The sequence below is a fragment of the Prionailurus viverrinus genome, chromosome X, assembly GCF_022837055.1.
Source record: "Prionailurus viverrinus isolate Anna chromosome X, UM_Priviv_1.0, whole genome shotgun sequence".
Taxonomy (NCBI): Eukaryota; Metazoa; Chordata; class Mammalia; order Carnivora; family Felidae; genus Prionailurus; species Prionailurus viverrinus.
The window spans coordinates 7196730-7213910 of record NC_062579.1 but is presented as its reverse complement, the minus strand read 5'-3'; the positions used below and the strand labels follow the sequence as shown (position 1 = coordinate 7213910).

Below are 17181 nucleotides of genomic sequence, written 5' to 3'. Positions count from 1 at the left end.
TGGCTGACACAACCCACCACACGATGGTTTGTGCAGGCAACATCACGTTGGGGGAACCATACCTTTCGTCTTTGTTGCTAGATGGCAGTGTTTCCACTTGGGAGCCTTCTCTGACCACCTTTGAACTCTGATACCAAGAGGGAAAAAGAATTTTGAAATTACACATGTAGGAATTTTATTCAATACTTTCATTTCTCTAACAACTCTGAGATAAAGGTCATTTAAGAAACTGAAAAAGAGGTAACTTCTAAACATCAAATTTAGTAGGTATATCAAAATAAACCACCTGCTACCCATTCTCAACACCCAGTGTCTGAGACTTAAGTATTTAGGTCTCAGAGAGCACTACTGCATTTTTTATTCATGAATACACCTTTCATTTTTTCTTTCTTGTTCTTAAAATGAGACACATGTCAACTTTTATCAAATTTGACACATAGAGATCTCTTCCATCTTTACCCAAACAAAAGTGATGCATTTTGGCCAAGAGATTCAAGGCTCTATTTGAACTTTGCATCTTCTATGCCTCAACTTGTGGTCTCCGATGGAGAAGGCCGATTCTCGTCCTAAGGTCTTCAAACAAACCAAAGCATCCCCCCCCTCCCCGGCACCCCTTCCACAGACAGCCGGTCCAAAGCATCAGCACCTTATCTACAGACTCCTGGTCTTGATTTTGCTGAAGAATTCTCATGTACTTCTCTAAAGGATTTTCACCACAGACAGGCTGGTCTTTCGTTTCTTCAACAGTCATTTCCATTTCTTTTTCCATTTCAATCTTCAATGATTCTTCAATCATCCTCTGTGGAATACATAGGCACCAGCATAGGAAACACAAATATGTCACAACTTTTAAACGTTTAAAAATGCATAGTAATATAATCCTGATCCTGTAAGTACAACCTGCATGCCAAAGAACAATTTCCTTAATTGAAGTCATTGCCATGCAAGAGAAACCAAACAAGCCATCTCAATGAAGGAGGGGATTAATTCACCTCACGTGTCCTGTGCTTTAGGCCAAATTAACCAGGAGTCCAAGAACATCCATATGGAAGATTTCAAGACGACTCAGCAAGCGTATAAAGTGACAAGAGTAATCCACACGCCTGGAACCACAATCAGGACCAAGAAGGCCAGAACAAACCCAGAGGAAGGGTGAGGACAAGGGAGCCCCTGGAAGGCACCGGTGACCAGCAGTCACTTCCCCTGGGTTACTCTCATCCCACCTAACTGACCTCGGAAGCTTTCTCTAAACCCCATTTTAAAAAGGCAAGATCTAGGGGTGCCTGGGTGGCTCGGTGGGTTAAAGCATCTGACTCTTGGTTTTGGCTCAGGTCATGATCTCATGGGAGTTCAAGTCCCGCGGTGGGCTCTGTGCTGGCAGTGCAGAGCCTGCTTGGGCTTCTGGCTCTCTGCCCCTCCCCCGCTCATGTGCGTGTCCTCTCTCCCTCCCACCCTCTCTCACAAACTTTATTTATGGCTTATTTCCAGGACCAGAGGAGAATGCATGCCAATGAGCTCGTAAAAGCTCCTCTTTGTTGTGAAACTCCTAAGGTCTATGTTATACACAACCTCTCTCAGTCTTTTAAAGGAAAGGAGAAGATTGGGATGCCTAAAGCAGGCTTTTAGTAATACTGAACCTACTAATACTAAGATTTGTATGGAACCATAAAAGACCCAATAGCCAAAAACAATCTTAAACAGCAAAGCCAGAGGTATCACAATCCCAGATTTCAAGATAGACTATGAAGCTGTAGTAATCCAAACGGTATGGCACTGGCACAGACACACCGATTAATGGAACAGAATAGAAAGCCCCAAAATAAACGCACACTAATATGGTCAATTAATCTACAAAAGAAGAGGCAAGAATATACAGTAGGGAAAAGACAGTCTCTTCAATAAATGGTGCTGGGGAAATTGGACCACATTATTATGTTTATTTTGAGGGGGGGGCAGGCAGAGAGAGTACGAGGGGGGGGCAGAGAGAGAGAGAGAGAGAGAGAGAGAGACACACACACACACACACACACACACACACACACACACAGAATCTGTAACAGGCTCCAGGCTCTGAGCTGTCAGCACAGAGCTCGGTGTGGGGCTTGAACCCTGAGCTTGAGATCATGACCTGAGTTGAAGTCGGATGCTCAACCGACTCAGCCACCCAGGTGTACCTGGACCACATTCTTAAAAACAAGCTCAAAAAGATTCAAGACATCAATGTGAGAACTGAAACCATAAAACTCCTAGAAGAAAGCATAGGTACTCATCAGACATTGGCCTTTGACATTTTTCTAGATAGATCTCCTGAGGCAAGGGAAACTAAAGCAATAATAAACCATTGGGACTACATCAAGATACAAGCTTCAGCACAGCAAAGGAAACCATCAACAAAATGAAACAGCAACCTACTGAATGAGAGAACATTTTTGTAAGTGATATATCCAATGAAAGGTTATCCAAAATATATGAAGAACTTACACAATACCAAAAGAAGAAAAAAACAAAACCCCAAACAATCCAATCAAAAATGGGCAGAAGACCTGAATAAACATTTTTCCCAATACATTCAGATGACCAGCAGAGACACGAAAATATGCTCAACATCAATCATCAGGAAAATGCAAATCAAAGCAACGAGATAGGACGTCACACCCATCAGAATGGCCAAAACTCAAAAGGCAAGAAACAACCAACCCACGCTGGCGAGGATGTGGAAGAGTCGTCACTGGTGCAGCCACTCTGAGGAACAGAATGAAGGTTTCTCAAAAGATCGAGAATACCATTACCACATGATCCAGTGAATCCGTAACCGGGTCTTTATACAAAAAAGCCCCAAAACCTTCATTTGATAAGATATATGCACCTCTCTGTTTACAGCAACTTGATTTACCATGGCCAAGATATGGAAGCAACTGACCGTCCATCCAAAGACGAATGGATAAAAGAAGTGTAGTATATACATACAACGGAGTATTAGTCATAGAAAGGAGGAGATCTTGGCATTTGCGACAATAGATGGACCTAGAGGGTAGGACACTAAGTGAAGTCAGAGAAAGACAGATACCCCATGATTTCACTTATATGTGCAATCTAAAAAAACAAACCAACAACACCCAGGCTCAAATACAGCAAACTGGTGCTTGCCAGCAGGATAGGTGGGTGGCGGATGGGTGAAATAAAGGGCGTTGAGAGGTACAAACGTCCAGTTATAAGTTACAGAGACGTCAAGTACTGCATAGAGAACACAGTCCGTAATACTGCAAGAATGTTGAATGGTAAAAAAAACCAAAACCAGACAAAGTTGCCCGCCACTCCTAGGACTTTGGGACACAGCAAGGACCTCCCTCCCTGAGAGCAAGGGACTCAGGAAGGGCACCGTGCCAACGCCGGTAGAGAGAACTGGGTTGCACCGATCGTTACCCGCTCTTGATCCAGCTTCTCTAGTTCTCTTCGTTCCCTTTCTAAAGCTTCTTGCAGTTCACTCTTCCTTATTTCTTCTCTTTGCTTTTGTTCTGTCGTGTGCTGTTCCCATATTTTTTCTTCTTCCTTCTGTTCTCCCATTGGTTTCTTATCTACACCTAATGGGACAGAAAATGAAAAGCAAGTCGTTTCCAGCAACAGATTTTTCAGATGTAAGCAGGACTGCTTCGCAGGGGCCCTTCCCAAGACTCAGGAACAATCTGCCGGGTTCTCAGAGGGCTCTTGGCCTGTTCCATCTGTGAGCCCCCAAACCCACTCCGAGCACCGCGCCCCGCCTTTACTTGGCTGAGATGCAGATAAGCCACCCTGACCACGATGACTTTAGCTGTCTCCCATGCCCCCCCCCCATCACATCTTCTCCCCGTCTTTGCCCACCTCCCAAGCCCTACTTTTCCACTTCTGCCTCTGGTTAGGAGCCTCCCCCATCTCTAGGATTCAGACTTAACCGTTAGTCCCTATTCATTTACACAGCCCCCACCACCCCCCCCTTTTTTTTTTTTTTTAAGTATACTTATTTGAGAGACAGAACGCAAACGTGTGTGTGCACAAGTGGGGAAGGGTCAGAGAGAAGGGGAGAGACAGAATCCCAAGCAGGCTCTGTGCGGTTAGGACAGAGCCCCACGTGGGCTCAAACCCACACAGGAGACCATGACCAGAGCGGAAACCCAGAGTCGGATACTTACCTGATTGAGCCCCCCTCCCCCGCCGGCTCCCAGACACAGCCCTCTTGTAACTCCCCGCTTTGCTCCCGTGCAGGGGTGCTGCAGTCTCTCCTGCACCCCCCATGGGACACCACCACACCCTCCCCCTGGTCTAGCCAAGTAGCTGCCGCCGCCCGCCGCCGCCCACCTCCGCCGGGCTGATCCCCCACCTTTCCCACACCTCCCTCTCCGGTCCTGACCTCTCTCCCGTGTTTGCTCACGGGCTCCCTGCCATCGACACAGGAGATCCTGCAGCCCTGGCTTCCTAGCTGAACTCCTCATCCTTGTCCCTGGAGTCATGCTCTTGCCACACCACGTCCACTCGGTCACCAGGGCTTACACTTTCCTCTTCCTCCCCCTGCTGCAGTTCAGGTCCTCATCACTGTTCACCCGGGTGGCCAAAATCACTTGGTCAAGGGTCTCCGTGACCAAGGTCTCTCCAGGCCTCCAGGCAGCCCACCTTCACCTGCGTGAGCACCAGTCACTTCCGGATGTGCTGTGCACACGCTCCGATCCGGTGGAATCCAAACCCGTGGCCGTCGAGTGCCAAACTGCCTCTTCCCTTCCTGCCTGACCTCCTGGATCACCTGAACGTTCATGTCCGAAACCTCCCGTCTAGGCGCTGGCACGCACACGGGTGCCCGAGTACAGCGCCGTCTGCCCTGCTACCCGCTCGCACGTCCTCAAGCAGATGTGCTCCCCTTCCCCCAAGCCCCACCCAGGATGCCAGCCCTCACCTGAATGCCACATCTTCTGTGAGCTCCTCATTCCTACCGTGACAAGTGGCCACTTCAGCGCCATATTCACACAGTACCTTGTACCTGCCTTGTCAAAACCCAGAAGCACCCGTCTCCCTACTTCTGTCCCTTCCGGCCAAGGTCCGGGTTTGAATCGCCTGTTCTCTAGGCTGACAACACACGTCCCCATGCCTCACGTGTTTAACTTGATCTCAGTTCCACAGAGGACTACGCTGACCTCTCTCCTCCAGCTCTGGTCCAGAACCTCAGCTTTCCCAGCAAGGCTAACACACAGACAAGCACGGATTCACGACGGGACTTCCAGCCTTGTGGCTGTGCTCTAGTCACCAACCAAAAGTTAGCGTCTCCCACAGGAGAGCGGCAGCACAGTCTCCACTTGATCCTGGTCATGAAATTCAAACCCTAGAGGCGGCCACTGGCCACTTGCATAGGCAGAAACGCAGCCTCCTCGCTGGAGGCACTTCACTCGTCCGGAGCGGCGACCTCGGGGCGAGGATGCCGTTTGGGGGAAGATTTCAAGAGACAATGAGGAAAGGGCTCCTTCGCTGCGAGGTGTACTTGGTGGCTCCAGAGTGGCAGAGGGAAACCTCTTCGGATGGAAGAGCGAAGAAAAGCACGGTTTCCACTGGCACAAAGATAGCAAGTTTTAGGCTTTACCTCCCTTGGCGCCCAGACGAAGACGTGAAACGACAGATCTGAGAGTTCCTCAACGATCAGAATGTAACCCCACCAAGTTTAATAATAATTTAAGAAGCCGTTTATTATAACGTACTGTACTTGTCAGAAACAGAAGGCCTGTCAACTCAGTTCATGTCCCTTATTCTATTGCATTATTTCTATTCCCTATTCACTCCAGTGTCTGCCCATCAGAGCTGCTCTAGGGCACCACTGCCCCCATCAGCTGTCCTATCGGATGCCATCAGCCATGGCCTGCTGACTATCCTGCTAGAAGCTGCATGAAGCAGGGGCAGCTTCCAGAAAAGCATCCAATATGCAAAAGGCTCTTGATGGAGTCTGAGTGAGCACTTTCTAGAAATGACTTGCTCTGGAATCAGCAAAAACCAACCCTCTTGCTCCTTTCAGTGATTCCTCATATTCCCAACTGCGCCTGAAACCAACAAACCGGTTTCAAGAAGCATCCCATGGGTTTTAGGGATGATGCTCTACCGATGTTTGGGAAGAACTTACAGGTGGTTTTACTTGAGGCATTTCCTTTCACCTCTGAGGCTAAAACACTCTGGTTCAAGGAGAAAAGGACACGCCTGTTGGCTGAGCCCTGGGGCAGAGCTCAAATGTCTCCACTGGGGAGGGAAGCAGGCGGTCTGGAGAAGGGAAGAGCAAAGACCAGGTGGGCCAGGCCAGACAAGTCTGACACCCAGTTCTCCTCCAATGTCATCAGCTTCCCTGAAGATTGAAGTAGATCAACTTTAAAAAAAGAAAAACCTTTATGTATTTTGAGAGAGTGTGCGGTGAGGGACGATGCAGGGGGACCAGAGAATGCCAAGCAGGCTCCAGTTTTCAGAGCAGAGCCCGATGCAGAGCTGGAACCCACAAAGCGTGACATCATGACCCGGGTGGGAATCAAGAGTCAGACGCTCAACCTACTGAGACCCACCCCCCCCTCAGGCGCCCCGGGAAGGTTTTTCTTGTCCGACTTTAATGCATGGAAGAAGCAAATAACTAGAAAACGAAGTAGTATTAACTATCACTAATTCGTTAATTCATTTTGTGACTTGAAACAAAGCAAAACTTACCGGGGTGGCAACAAGCGAGAGGTCCGGCAGACACCGTGGCGGCGGCAGCACCCACATGAGGCACGTCGCCAGCAGGATGGAGGCCGTCCACCTCAAACTGCCTCGGTGTGCTCCCTGCATCTGCAAGAGGTGCGAACGCGAGTCCTCAGGAACCACAGCGAGGGAAGGGCGTGCGGCGCGGCAGGGGGACCGCTCGCTCCCAAGCATCAAGTCTCGGCCAGAGCAGCCGGGCCAGCTCTAGAGTCTGCATCACAGCCGCCTGTCTGCCCGCGTTCACGTCTCCAAGTGTTCTTTAGCTTTGAGAATTACATTCATTCCCACGATCAAATCAGTCACCCAACAGGAAAATCAGCTGAGTCCCAGAACTCACCTGGTTGCTGCTAATCGTTTGAACTGTATTTAAAATCATGATTTAACGAGCCTAACAAGGGGGAGTCACAGGGATTTTGTAAAGTTTACTAAGCCATTTAAATGTTCAAAATATTCTACCTTTCACACTTAGCGATGAAGCTCACGAAACACGATGACAGCTTATATACAAAGCGGGGCCATGGCCAGGATACCATTTCTAGACTCTTTAAGCTTGTAGTATTTTACCTCTATTCTTTAATTAAACAACGGGCTTTCTAAATCTGAGGGAGTCAATAGAATCAGTGTAATTCAAACAAAACTAACTTAGCATGCTCGTGTTCCATAAAAGGAGAAACAAAAAAAATCATTTTAAATCTGAGGCAATCCCAAAAGTGGTAAACTGAATTGAGGATTCAATTAGAGGCTTAGCGCCCACTCTGAAATGGTGAACTATCCAGAAACATTTAACGAACAGAACTCTGAACCCACCACCCCCCGAAAATCTTTGTGTTTTAAAAATGAGGCAGTATGGGGCACCTGGGTGGCTCAGTCGGTTGGGCGACCGACTTCGGCTCAGCCCACGATCTCGCGGTCCGTGAGTTCGAGCCCCGCGTCGGGCTCTGGGCTGACAGCTCAGAGCCTGGAGCCTGTTTCAGATTCTGTGTCTCCCTCTCTCTGACCCTCCCCCGTTCATGCTCTGTCTCTCTCTGTCCCAAAAATAAATAAACGTTAAAAAAAAATTTTTTTTTAAATGAGGCAGTATGTTAATATCTGTGGTTTTACCACAAAAATCAAAATGTCCTAATCTGTGACAGCTTTGCTTTTTATGACCGTGGTTATGTTTCACCAGAACTAAGCTTTCTACTTTCTTAACTTCTAAAAACCAGGACTCCAATTTGAACTTACATTCAAAAGATGATCCAAATTCCTCATTGTCCTTAAAAGGTAGCTTGTCTGGATCTGAAAGTTCTCCTTGTTCTTCAAGTTCTGTCTGTCTTTGATGAAGACTAGATTGGAAGAATAAAATTCAAGGATGTCACGTTGAAGGAATATAAAACCCCAGAGCACAGGATGACGCCAACTCTTTGGGACTCAAGAAACTGTTGCAGAAAAGCAGTTTTCCCTAGACTCACAGACAACAAGGGCTACACTGCAGTGGGCACCCCCCACGCACTGGCTGGGAGAGAAGTGCTACCCTCATCACCATGCTGTTCCCGGGAGCAGTTTATTTCTTAAAGAACCCGAAAATGTTTTGAAAACAATTGTGCACACCGCCAGCACGTGCCGGCTGAGAGTGCTACACTCCAAGCCCCGTGTAAACTAAAAAGCCCTCCCTCAGCACACGTGTCTCGTCTTTTTGGCTTCATTACAAGAGTGATCTAAAAAACCATTAACACAATTTAGGCTAATAGGCACACGTGGCAATTTTCAACTCTGTACAGTAAAATGGAATCCACATGCAGAAGCCCAGAATGAAGGAGTCAGCATCTCCTGCCATGGGGACTAGGCATCAACAGGGGTCCCACAGGAGACCGGTGTCCCAGACTGAGCCACCCACCCCTGTGCTCCTGAACACACCCACCCTCGCCTGCTTAAGCAGTCGTACCCCAGGACCCACTACCAATTGAGGGTTTACTTCCATTATATGCAAATTGGAACTTAAGATCAGGAACAAGCCAAGGAGGTCTACTCTTCCCACTTTGACTCAACATAGTACCAGAAGTCCTAGCCACAGCAATCAGATGAGAAAAGGCATCCATGGGGCACCTGGGGGGCTCAATCGGTTAAGCAGCTGACTTTGGCTCAGGTCATGAGCTCATGGTTCGTGAGTTCAGGCCCCGCGTCGGGCTCTGTGCTGACAGCTCAGAGCCTGGAGCCTGCTTCAGATTCTGTGTCTCCCTCTCTCTCTCTCTGTCCCTCCCCGACTTGTGCACATGCTCTTTCTCTGTCTCTCTCAAAAACAAACAAAACAAAGGCATCCACATTGGAAAGGAAGAAGTCAACGGTCACTCTCTGCAGACAACATGATCCTATCCATAGAAAACCCTAGAGACTCCACCAAAAAACTATTGGAATAAATGTATTCAGTGAAGTTGCAGGATAGAAAAATACCCAGAAATCAGTTGCATTTATGTATGCTATTAATGAAGGAGTACAAAAACATAAGTAACTCCATTTACGATTGCACCAAAAATAGTAAAATACCTAGAAATAAATCTAACCAAGGAGCTGAAAGACCTGTACTTGGAAAACTATACAACACTGATAAAAGAAACTGAAGAGGACACCAACAGAAAGCCAGTCCATGCTCATGGACTGTGAGAAGTAACGTTGTTCAAATGTCCCTGCTACCCCAAGCAATCTACAGATTCAATGCAATCCCTATCGAAATACAAACAGCATTTTAAAAATAATCTTATAATGTTTATTTTTGAGAGAATGAGAGAGAATCCAAAGCAGGCTCCGGGCTCTGAACTGTGTACACAAAGCCCGACACGCAGCTGCAACCCACAAACTGTGAGATCATGACACAAGCCAAAGTCGGATGCTCAACCGACTTGAGTCCCCTAGGTGCCCCCCCGAACAGCATCTTTAATAGAACTCGAACAAATACTAAGATTTGTATGGAACCACAGAAGACCCCGAAGGGCTAAAGCAATCTTGAGAAAAAAAAATTAAAGCTGGAGGGATCACAATCCCAGATTTCAAGATATGCTGGAAAGCTATAGTAATCAAAACCATATGGCACTGACAGAAATAGACACACACATCCATCAAACAGAATAGAGAGCCCAAAAAGAAATTCAAGTTAATGTGGCCCATTAATCTGACATATGAGCCAACAATATACAATGGGGAAAGACAGCCTCTTCAGTAAATGATGCTGGGAAAACCGGACAGCTACATGCAAAACAAAGAAACTAGACCACTTTCTTATACCCAACACAAAAATCAACTCAAAAGAAGCTAAGGACCTAAACCTCAGACCTGAATCCATAGAAATCCTCAAAGCGAGCACAGGCAGGAATTTCTGTGACAGCAGCCTTTGCAACATTTTTCTAGGTAGATCTCTTGAGGCAAGAGAAAAAAAATAAACCACTGGGACTACATCAAAATAAAAAGCTTCTCCACAGCTTAAAAAAAAAGCCATCACCAAACAAAAGGCATCCTACCAATGGGAGAAGAGATTTGTAAATGATAAATCCAATGATGTCCAGAACACGTAGGGGCACCTGGCTGGCTCAGTCTGTTAAGTGTCAGACTCTTGCTTTTGGCTCAGGTCATGATGTCACAGTCGTGAGATCAAGCTCTGTGTAGGGCTCTGTGCTGGCACGGAACCCGCTTAAGATTCTCTCTCTCTCTTCCTCTGCCTGTCTCCTACTCTCTCAAAAAAGAAAACTAAAATATGTAAAGCACTTATACAACTCAACACCAATAATCCAAATAATCCCACCAAAAAGGCCGGACTACCTGAAGAGACAGCTCCCAAAGACGACACGCAGATGGCAAAAAGACAGGAAAAGATGCCCAACATCACTCATCATCAGGAAAACGCAAACTAAAACTACAAGGAGAGGGGCGCCTGGGTGGCTCAGTCGGTTAAGTGTCCGACTTTGGCTCAGGTCATGATCTCACGGTCTGTGAGTTCGAGCCCCGCGTCAGGCTCTGTGCTGACAGCTCAGAGCCTGGAGCCTGTTTCAGATTCTGTGTCTCCCTCTCTCTCTGCCCCTCCTGTTCAGATTCTGTGTCTCCCTCTCTCTCTGCCCCTCCCCTGTTCACCCTCTCTCTCGGTCTCAAAAATAAATAAACTTTAAAAGTACAAGGAGAGATCAGGTAACATGTGACAGAATGGCTAGAATCAAAACGCCAAGTACCACCAAGTGTAGGTGAGGGTGTAGGGACAAAGGAACCCTCCAGCACTGTTGATGGGAAAGCCAAGTGGTGCAGCGACTGAAAAACGATACGGAGCTTCCTCAAACGATTAAAAATACAATTACCGGATCATCTAGGAATTCCACTCTTGGGTATTTATGCAAAGACAACAAATACTAATTTGCAGACATCTATGCACCCCTCTATTTACAGCAGCATTACTTACAATAGCCAAGATCAGAAGCAACCCGAGTATCTACGGACTGAAGAATGAATAAAGAAACGTGGGTGTGTAAGCATGTATACACGCACCTATACCTAGCGGGATATTAGCCATAATAAAGGATGCGATTTTTGCCATTTGCAACAACACGCATGGACCTAGAGGGCATGATGCTAAATGAAATAAGTCGGACTGAGAAAGACAAATACCCTAGGATTTCACTTCTATGTGGCATCTCAAGAATAAGTGAATAAGAAAGAGTAAGACCTCTGAATACAGAAAACAAACTTACAGTTGGGAGAGGGAGTGGAGGGGTGGGCAGAAGGGTGAAGGTGGGTGGGAGGTAAAGGCTTCCACTTAGGAAACGAGGAAGCCACGGGTATGAAAGGTACAGCACAGGGAATTCGCTCAAGGGGAGTCTAACAATACTGCATAGCAGCTACACTCGTGGGGAGCACAGCATAACATCCAGAGTCCAATCACTATCCTGTACACCTGAAACAAATCCAACATCGTGAGTCAACTATACTCGGGTCCAAAAAAAAAAATTATCACATTGTTTATATTTTAAATGCCGAAATATTTTTGAGTGACTAACAATGTGTGAAAATGTTTTCAACTTTTTTTTATATTTTTTAGAGAGACAGAGACACAGAATGAGCAGGGGAGGGGCAGAGAGAGCAGGAGACCCAGAATCCAAAGCAGGCTCCAGGCTCCCAAGCTGTCAGCACAGAGCCTGACACGAGGCTCAAACTCAAACCGTGAGATCATGACCTGAGCTGAAGGCAGACACTTAACCGACTGAGCCCTCCAGGGGACCCAAAAATTGTTTTCAACTGCATTTGTTTTTGCATGTTTTGTACATTGGTTTTATCTTTGTAAACTGAGTCTACTCTTGCAACTATGAAGATGTTCATTGACCCCATCGTCTCTATTCTACACGCCAAGCTTGGCAAAGCAGTAGAAATTACTTACTTGCTAAAAGGAGTTATTTTCTCCAAGCAGGTTATTTAGAGGATTCTCAAAGATCATACGTCATCTTACAATCTGATTACAAATTCAGTACTGCCACGTGGTCTTTCATATCCCCCAAACCCCCAACAAGTCCAGCGTGAGACGGGTGAGGCTACCCAGAGTGGGTGTGGCCGAGGGGAAGGCAGGGTTACCTGGCCTGCTCCGGAGGGCTGGGCAGCAGGTGGAGGGAAGGGCTGTGCCCGGACTCAGAGGGGGATGGCTGGGGCGTTGTCTCAGGACCAGGACTGCAGCCAGCAGCACCGGATCTGTCCCCACCTAAGGGGCAGAAAGCTTGACCATTACAAATTGCAAGGAGAAGGTAGCAACGTCGTTTCTGAACAGTTCTGTTACCTTCAAAAAGCTAACATTACCCTTGCAAACAGTTGGGTAGGATACACAGATGATCTACCAAACTGATGATTCAAGCACCTAAATACAACTACAGCTGTGACAAACATGCAACTCACCAGAGGTAAAAGGAAAGCCACCGGTCACTCAGCACAGGTCTGCACGCCGAGGAAAATGCTAAAATGGGACACTACCCCACTACCTCCCTTGGCATCCCCGCCCCGTGTGGGAGACGCCACTGTCAGCCAGACAAGGCAGGTTGAGACTGAGGACACGACTGCTGGAGCTCGGGCTCTGCCAGGCTCAGCTCCTGCTCCTTCCTGCTGTCCCGGGCTGCACTCTCACTCGGTTCAGAGGCCCTCTGAGCACCAGAAGCTTCCAAATACAGAGCACCCCGCAACCCTCTTGGCAGCTCACCTTCCAGATACACTTTAGCAAGGAGGCTCCTTTTGGCCTTGGGCAGGGGAGTGGAGGAGAGGCGTCTGGAGGGCGTGCCCTTGCACGGCCGCGCCTCAGAAGCCGAAGCGCTGCTCCTGTCCTCCTCGGGTGTGCCTGCCAGAGGCTGCTCAGGGACAGCCGAGTCCTCTGCGGAAGTACGTCTTCCAGGGAAACCGGAAGTGGTCTTTTTGAGCGTTCCTGTCGCATGCAGGGGTGGCGGGCTCTTGGCTGAAGACCTTCCCGTGGGGCGTGGATGAACTCTTGGATGGTAAGTACGGAAAGCTTTCTCCAAACGTTCGGCCTCTTGCTCTAGCTCTTTCACCCTTGCCTTGGTCTTGGCTACAAACTCCAGGTCAGAATCAGGGGAACTACTCCCGGTGCTCGCACTTGGGTCACTTGCGATCCTTGACAGAAGCATGCCTGCCATCAGCCTTTCCAGTCCGAAAGCATCTTTCAAGAAATCCCCGTTCAGGTCACCATTGTGAGGTACCACCGCATTGCCACCCATTAATCCGCTGATGGGCCGATTGAGCAGAGAATTCTTTGGGTTGCGGTACACCTCGTTCTCTAGGGCTATGGGTTACAAAATGACAGTGTGAGAAAGGATGGGAAAAGGTGGAGGATAGAGTTAAAAGAGATCAAGAGCATTATTTTGCAAAAATCAAAGTATTCAGGACAAACTCGCACATTCAACATTTTCTGAAGCTGCAGTCATGATCAACATTTATCAAGAGAGTGCATGTACCAGCTATGGCTTCACAGGCCTGCTTTCTTCACACAGAGGGGGGAGGGGGAGAGAGAAGGGAGGGGGGATACAGAATCCTAAGCAGGCTCCAGGCTGAGCTGTCGGCACAGAGCCTGACATGGGGCTCAATCCCACAACCGCAAGGTCATGACCTGAGCTGAAGTCGGACGCTTAACTAAGCCACCCGGGTGCCCCAAGACAAGAGTTTTACTTCTAAGGTGACACATTTCTATAGCTTTTCCCTACTGTGAGAATTACAACTTCACTGAATCATCATCATTACGTGTTCACAAGCATCAGAAGCTGCTCGCATTCTCTCTCCCACGTGTGCACCCACACACCCACCCACACACAAGTTAAAGAGGTGTCTAACCCGTCTGGGTTTGTGTCAGTTGCAATTTCAAATCGGCCACCTGTCTCGTTAACTTCTTTATGCAATCTTCGTAATCGAGGATCTGGGCCTTCAGCTGTGCAGAACGTTCAATCTGCCAAGATTTAGACAAGGAAAAGAAATCAATGTAAAACCAATCACACAGCATACTTCCAAAGGCACAATTCTCTCATCGGGCTAATTTTCTTTGTCGATTTGGCCAATTCTCGGCAGCCAGACACCCATCACCCCCGGGGTCCCGATGAAACAACAACAGAACCCACTAGCAAGTTCCACAGCTCCTTTTTCACTCCTCTCCAACAACAGCTACTCCAGCACAAGAGGCAGACGTCAGAAAGAGCAGCGATACTGTTGCATCACAGGGGGGGAATCAGCTACTTTTACCAGGGAGCACCAACAGGGATTGGAAAACTGCGTGTTTAGGGGGGGTTTACTTTCCTCTCGGTTTTATTACTATGGGGAACCTAAGGTCACACAACAGCTTGAGAGTTTTCTCCAAGGACAAAGAACACTGGGGGAGTAATCAGCAGACTGGGGGCTCATTTCCGATGCCACCGGCTGACTGGTGCCCGTGTGGCACACACCGAGTCCCCAGGCCCACAGAGCGGCCCGCCCAGATGCCTGGGTGAACCAGGCAGTACTCACTTCACTTTGCAGCTGCTTCTGCAGGTTCTGCCTGTGAATCTCGAACTCCTTATGCTCACACACGATAGCGTTCTCTGCTTTCTTTAGTTCTTTCTGAAAAGCCACCAGCTCTGGAGAAGGCTGAGCCAGGTCTGTGAAGGTAAAAAAGCCTGCTCATCACCAGCCTCACGTTTTCTCGTTTCACCTAACAAAAGCAGCTCAAGAGGCTTTACGTTGTTCTTCCCTTTGTACATGATAGTAATTAAGGAGACTAAGCACCATCTTGACTCACCAACTTCCCAAAGAATTACTTTAAAAAAAGCTTATTTAAGTGTACTTATTTTGAGAGAGAGGCCGAGCACACGTACGCACGCAAGCACCGAGGGACAGAGATAGGGAGAAAGAATCCCCAATAGGCTCCGCACTGTCAGTGCGGAGCCCGGTGCAGGGCCTCCAACTCATGAACTGCAAGATCATGACCTGAGCCGAAATCAAGAGTTAGTCACTTAACCGACTGAGCCACCCAGACGCCCCAAGAGAATTTAATGCACGTGACTGCAAACTTTACAGCTCTCCAGGATTGTACTCCCAGTAAAAGAATTCTTTCAAATCCAGAAATTAACATGAAAGCCCACCGATCTGCCCTAGTACGCACAGAAGGCACAGGAGGAACCTGTCAGAACCTGCCAATGACTGCCCCGAGGTCCAGTCCGACCTGGGCATCTGTCAGTGGCACTTAGGGTCCAGGCAGAAAGCAAATGGTATCCCCAGTTTGGGTCACCAGAAGATCCTTCAATAAAGGGACTCACATCGGGTAGCTACGAAGGACAGTAGTTCCCCGGGCTACCAGGGCCCTGTTGTCAACGCTCCTAGGGCCTGGAGGGTCAGGAGGGGAGGAATTCCCAGACCCGGAGGACCGCGAGCAGGTACAGAGCCCTGAGAAGCCAAGGCCTGGGCTCCTGCCTGGCTGAGTCCCAGGGCCTGCCCCGGCCTACCGCACGGGAGGAGACTCGGAAGGGATCACAGCCACCTCGACCTCACTCTTTTCCTTCCCTCCAAGCACAGGAGTGTGTCCCCACTGGCCAAACCCAACCAGCATTCAGAGGGAAGGGGAGCCGAGGGCCACCCAGAGAGGCGTATTTATACAGTTGGAAACTTGTTAGTGATGCAATTTCGTGGCAGCGAGTGAAAAGAATGTACCTTCAATCCACCAAATTTGAGAAAATCTTCTCAACTGAAGCCTCCCTTACAGGACAGAGCAGTTTCGGAATACTGAGCCAGTGTCAATCACAAAGACACGCCAATCCGGACAAGACTTACGGTTTACAAGACGCAAGTTCTCACTTCTGGTCTCTTCCAGCTGTTGCTTAAGTAATTTATTTTGCGCCTGAAGCTCCTGTTTCCCTTGTTTCAGTAGCGAATAGTCACTCATTTCTTTCACCTTCTCTCTCAGCAGGTGGTTTTGCTTGCTTATCGCCAAAGACTGGGTTCTGACCGACTCTAACTCAAGCTGGAATCGAAACAGCAACACCTGTGTGTGAACAGTGGGTGGCTACAGTCCCACCTAAGTCCAGGCTGCCAAGCTGCCTGAGGCTGGGCGCCACGATTTAATGAAGGTCATCTGACCCAAGTCTGTTTCTCTGCAAGGAGACCCGAACCACAGCAGAAGTCCTCTCCTCCAGAGGCAACTAAGGGCCCCCCAAATCAACCCCAGATTGCAGCAAGGCATTTCTTAAGTATCAAAGGGGGAGATCTCACTAACGCACTGTGGGGTGCTTTCCTCTTAGTAGTACAATACAGCTCAAGTGTGGTTACAGAAGCCTACAGAGTTCTCTAATACACAAGTCCTTACAAACTATGTTCTCGGTCTAAAGTGCTACAAAACAGGCTACATAAATAGGTTCTGTGCCTAACATTTTATGTACCTCAAGTTCCACCTCTGTCCTTCACATAGCACAGTTTTTGTTTTTTTTTTGAGAGAGGCAGAAAAAGAGAGCAAGAGAGGGAGACACAGAATCCAAAGCAGACTCCAGGCTCCAAGCTGTCAGCACACAGCCAGACGCAGGACTCGAACCCATGAACTGTGAGATCACGACCTGAGCCGAAGTTGGACGCTTTAAACGACTGAGCCACCCAGGTGCCCCGCAAACACACAGCTTAATCCAAGTGAAGTAACAGTGGCATGTGAAAAGCGTATCTCATTGGGTTTTAAGCTGGGAGATCCTGACATCCTGACAGGAAGTTTTCCTGCCCTTGATGGGAAGGGAGAAGAGGCCGAGGTAGAAGCTAGTGCATACAAGCCGCGAACGACGTGCAAAACTCAGCTCCCCGAACTCCCTCCACAACCACGCATGGTGGGAACATCCCAGAGTTTACACAGGAGGAGTCTGAGGTCACAGAGCTTGCCCCAAGGCACACAAGCAGAAAGGGAGAGACACAGGATTCAGGCAGGGATCTAGGCCCCAAAGGACATCCTCT

The 17181-nt window shown here is 48.3% G+C and overlaps 1 protein-coding gene across 2 annotated transcripts in view; it reads right to left on the bottom strand.

The window, feature by feature from the left end:
* The window catches only part of OFD1 (OFD1 centriole and centriolar satellite protein), a 42067-nt gene that overhangs the window by 396 nt on the left and 24490 nt on the right, over positions 1 to 17181 (bottom strand). For both annotated transcript variants that reach the window (XM_047843378.1, XM_047843381.1), the window contains 10 exons: positions 16024 to 16213; positions 14725 to 14855; positions 14062 to 14173; positions 12923 to 13516; positions 12310 to 12433; positions 7954 to 8054; positions 6697 to 6816; positions 3424 to 3581; positions 647 to 799; positions 63 to 127 (listed from right to left, as the gene is read on the bottom strand). In XM_047843378.1, the coding sequence (XP_047699334.1) occupies positions 63 to 127; positions 647 to 799; positions 3424 to 3581; positions 6697 to 6816; positions 7954 to 8054; positions 12310 to 12433; positions 12923 to 13516; positions 14062 to 14173; positions 14725 to 14855; positions 16024 to 16213 (1748 nt within the window). The remainder of the gene's footprint in view (positions 1 to 62; positions 128 to 646; positions 800 to 3423; positions 3582 to 6696; positions 6817 to 7953; positions 8055 to 12309; positions 12434 to 12922; positions 13517 to 14061; positions 14174 to 14724; positions 14856 to 16023; positions 16214 to 17181) is intronic.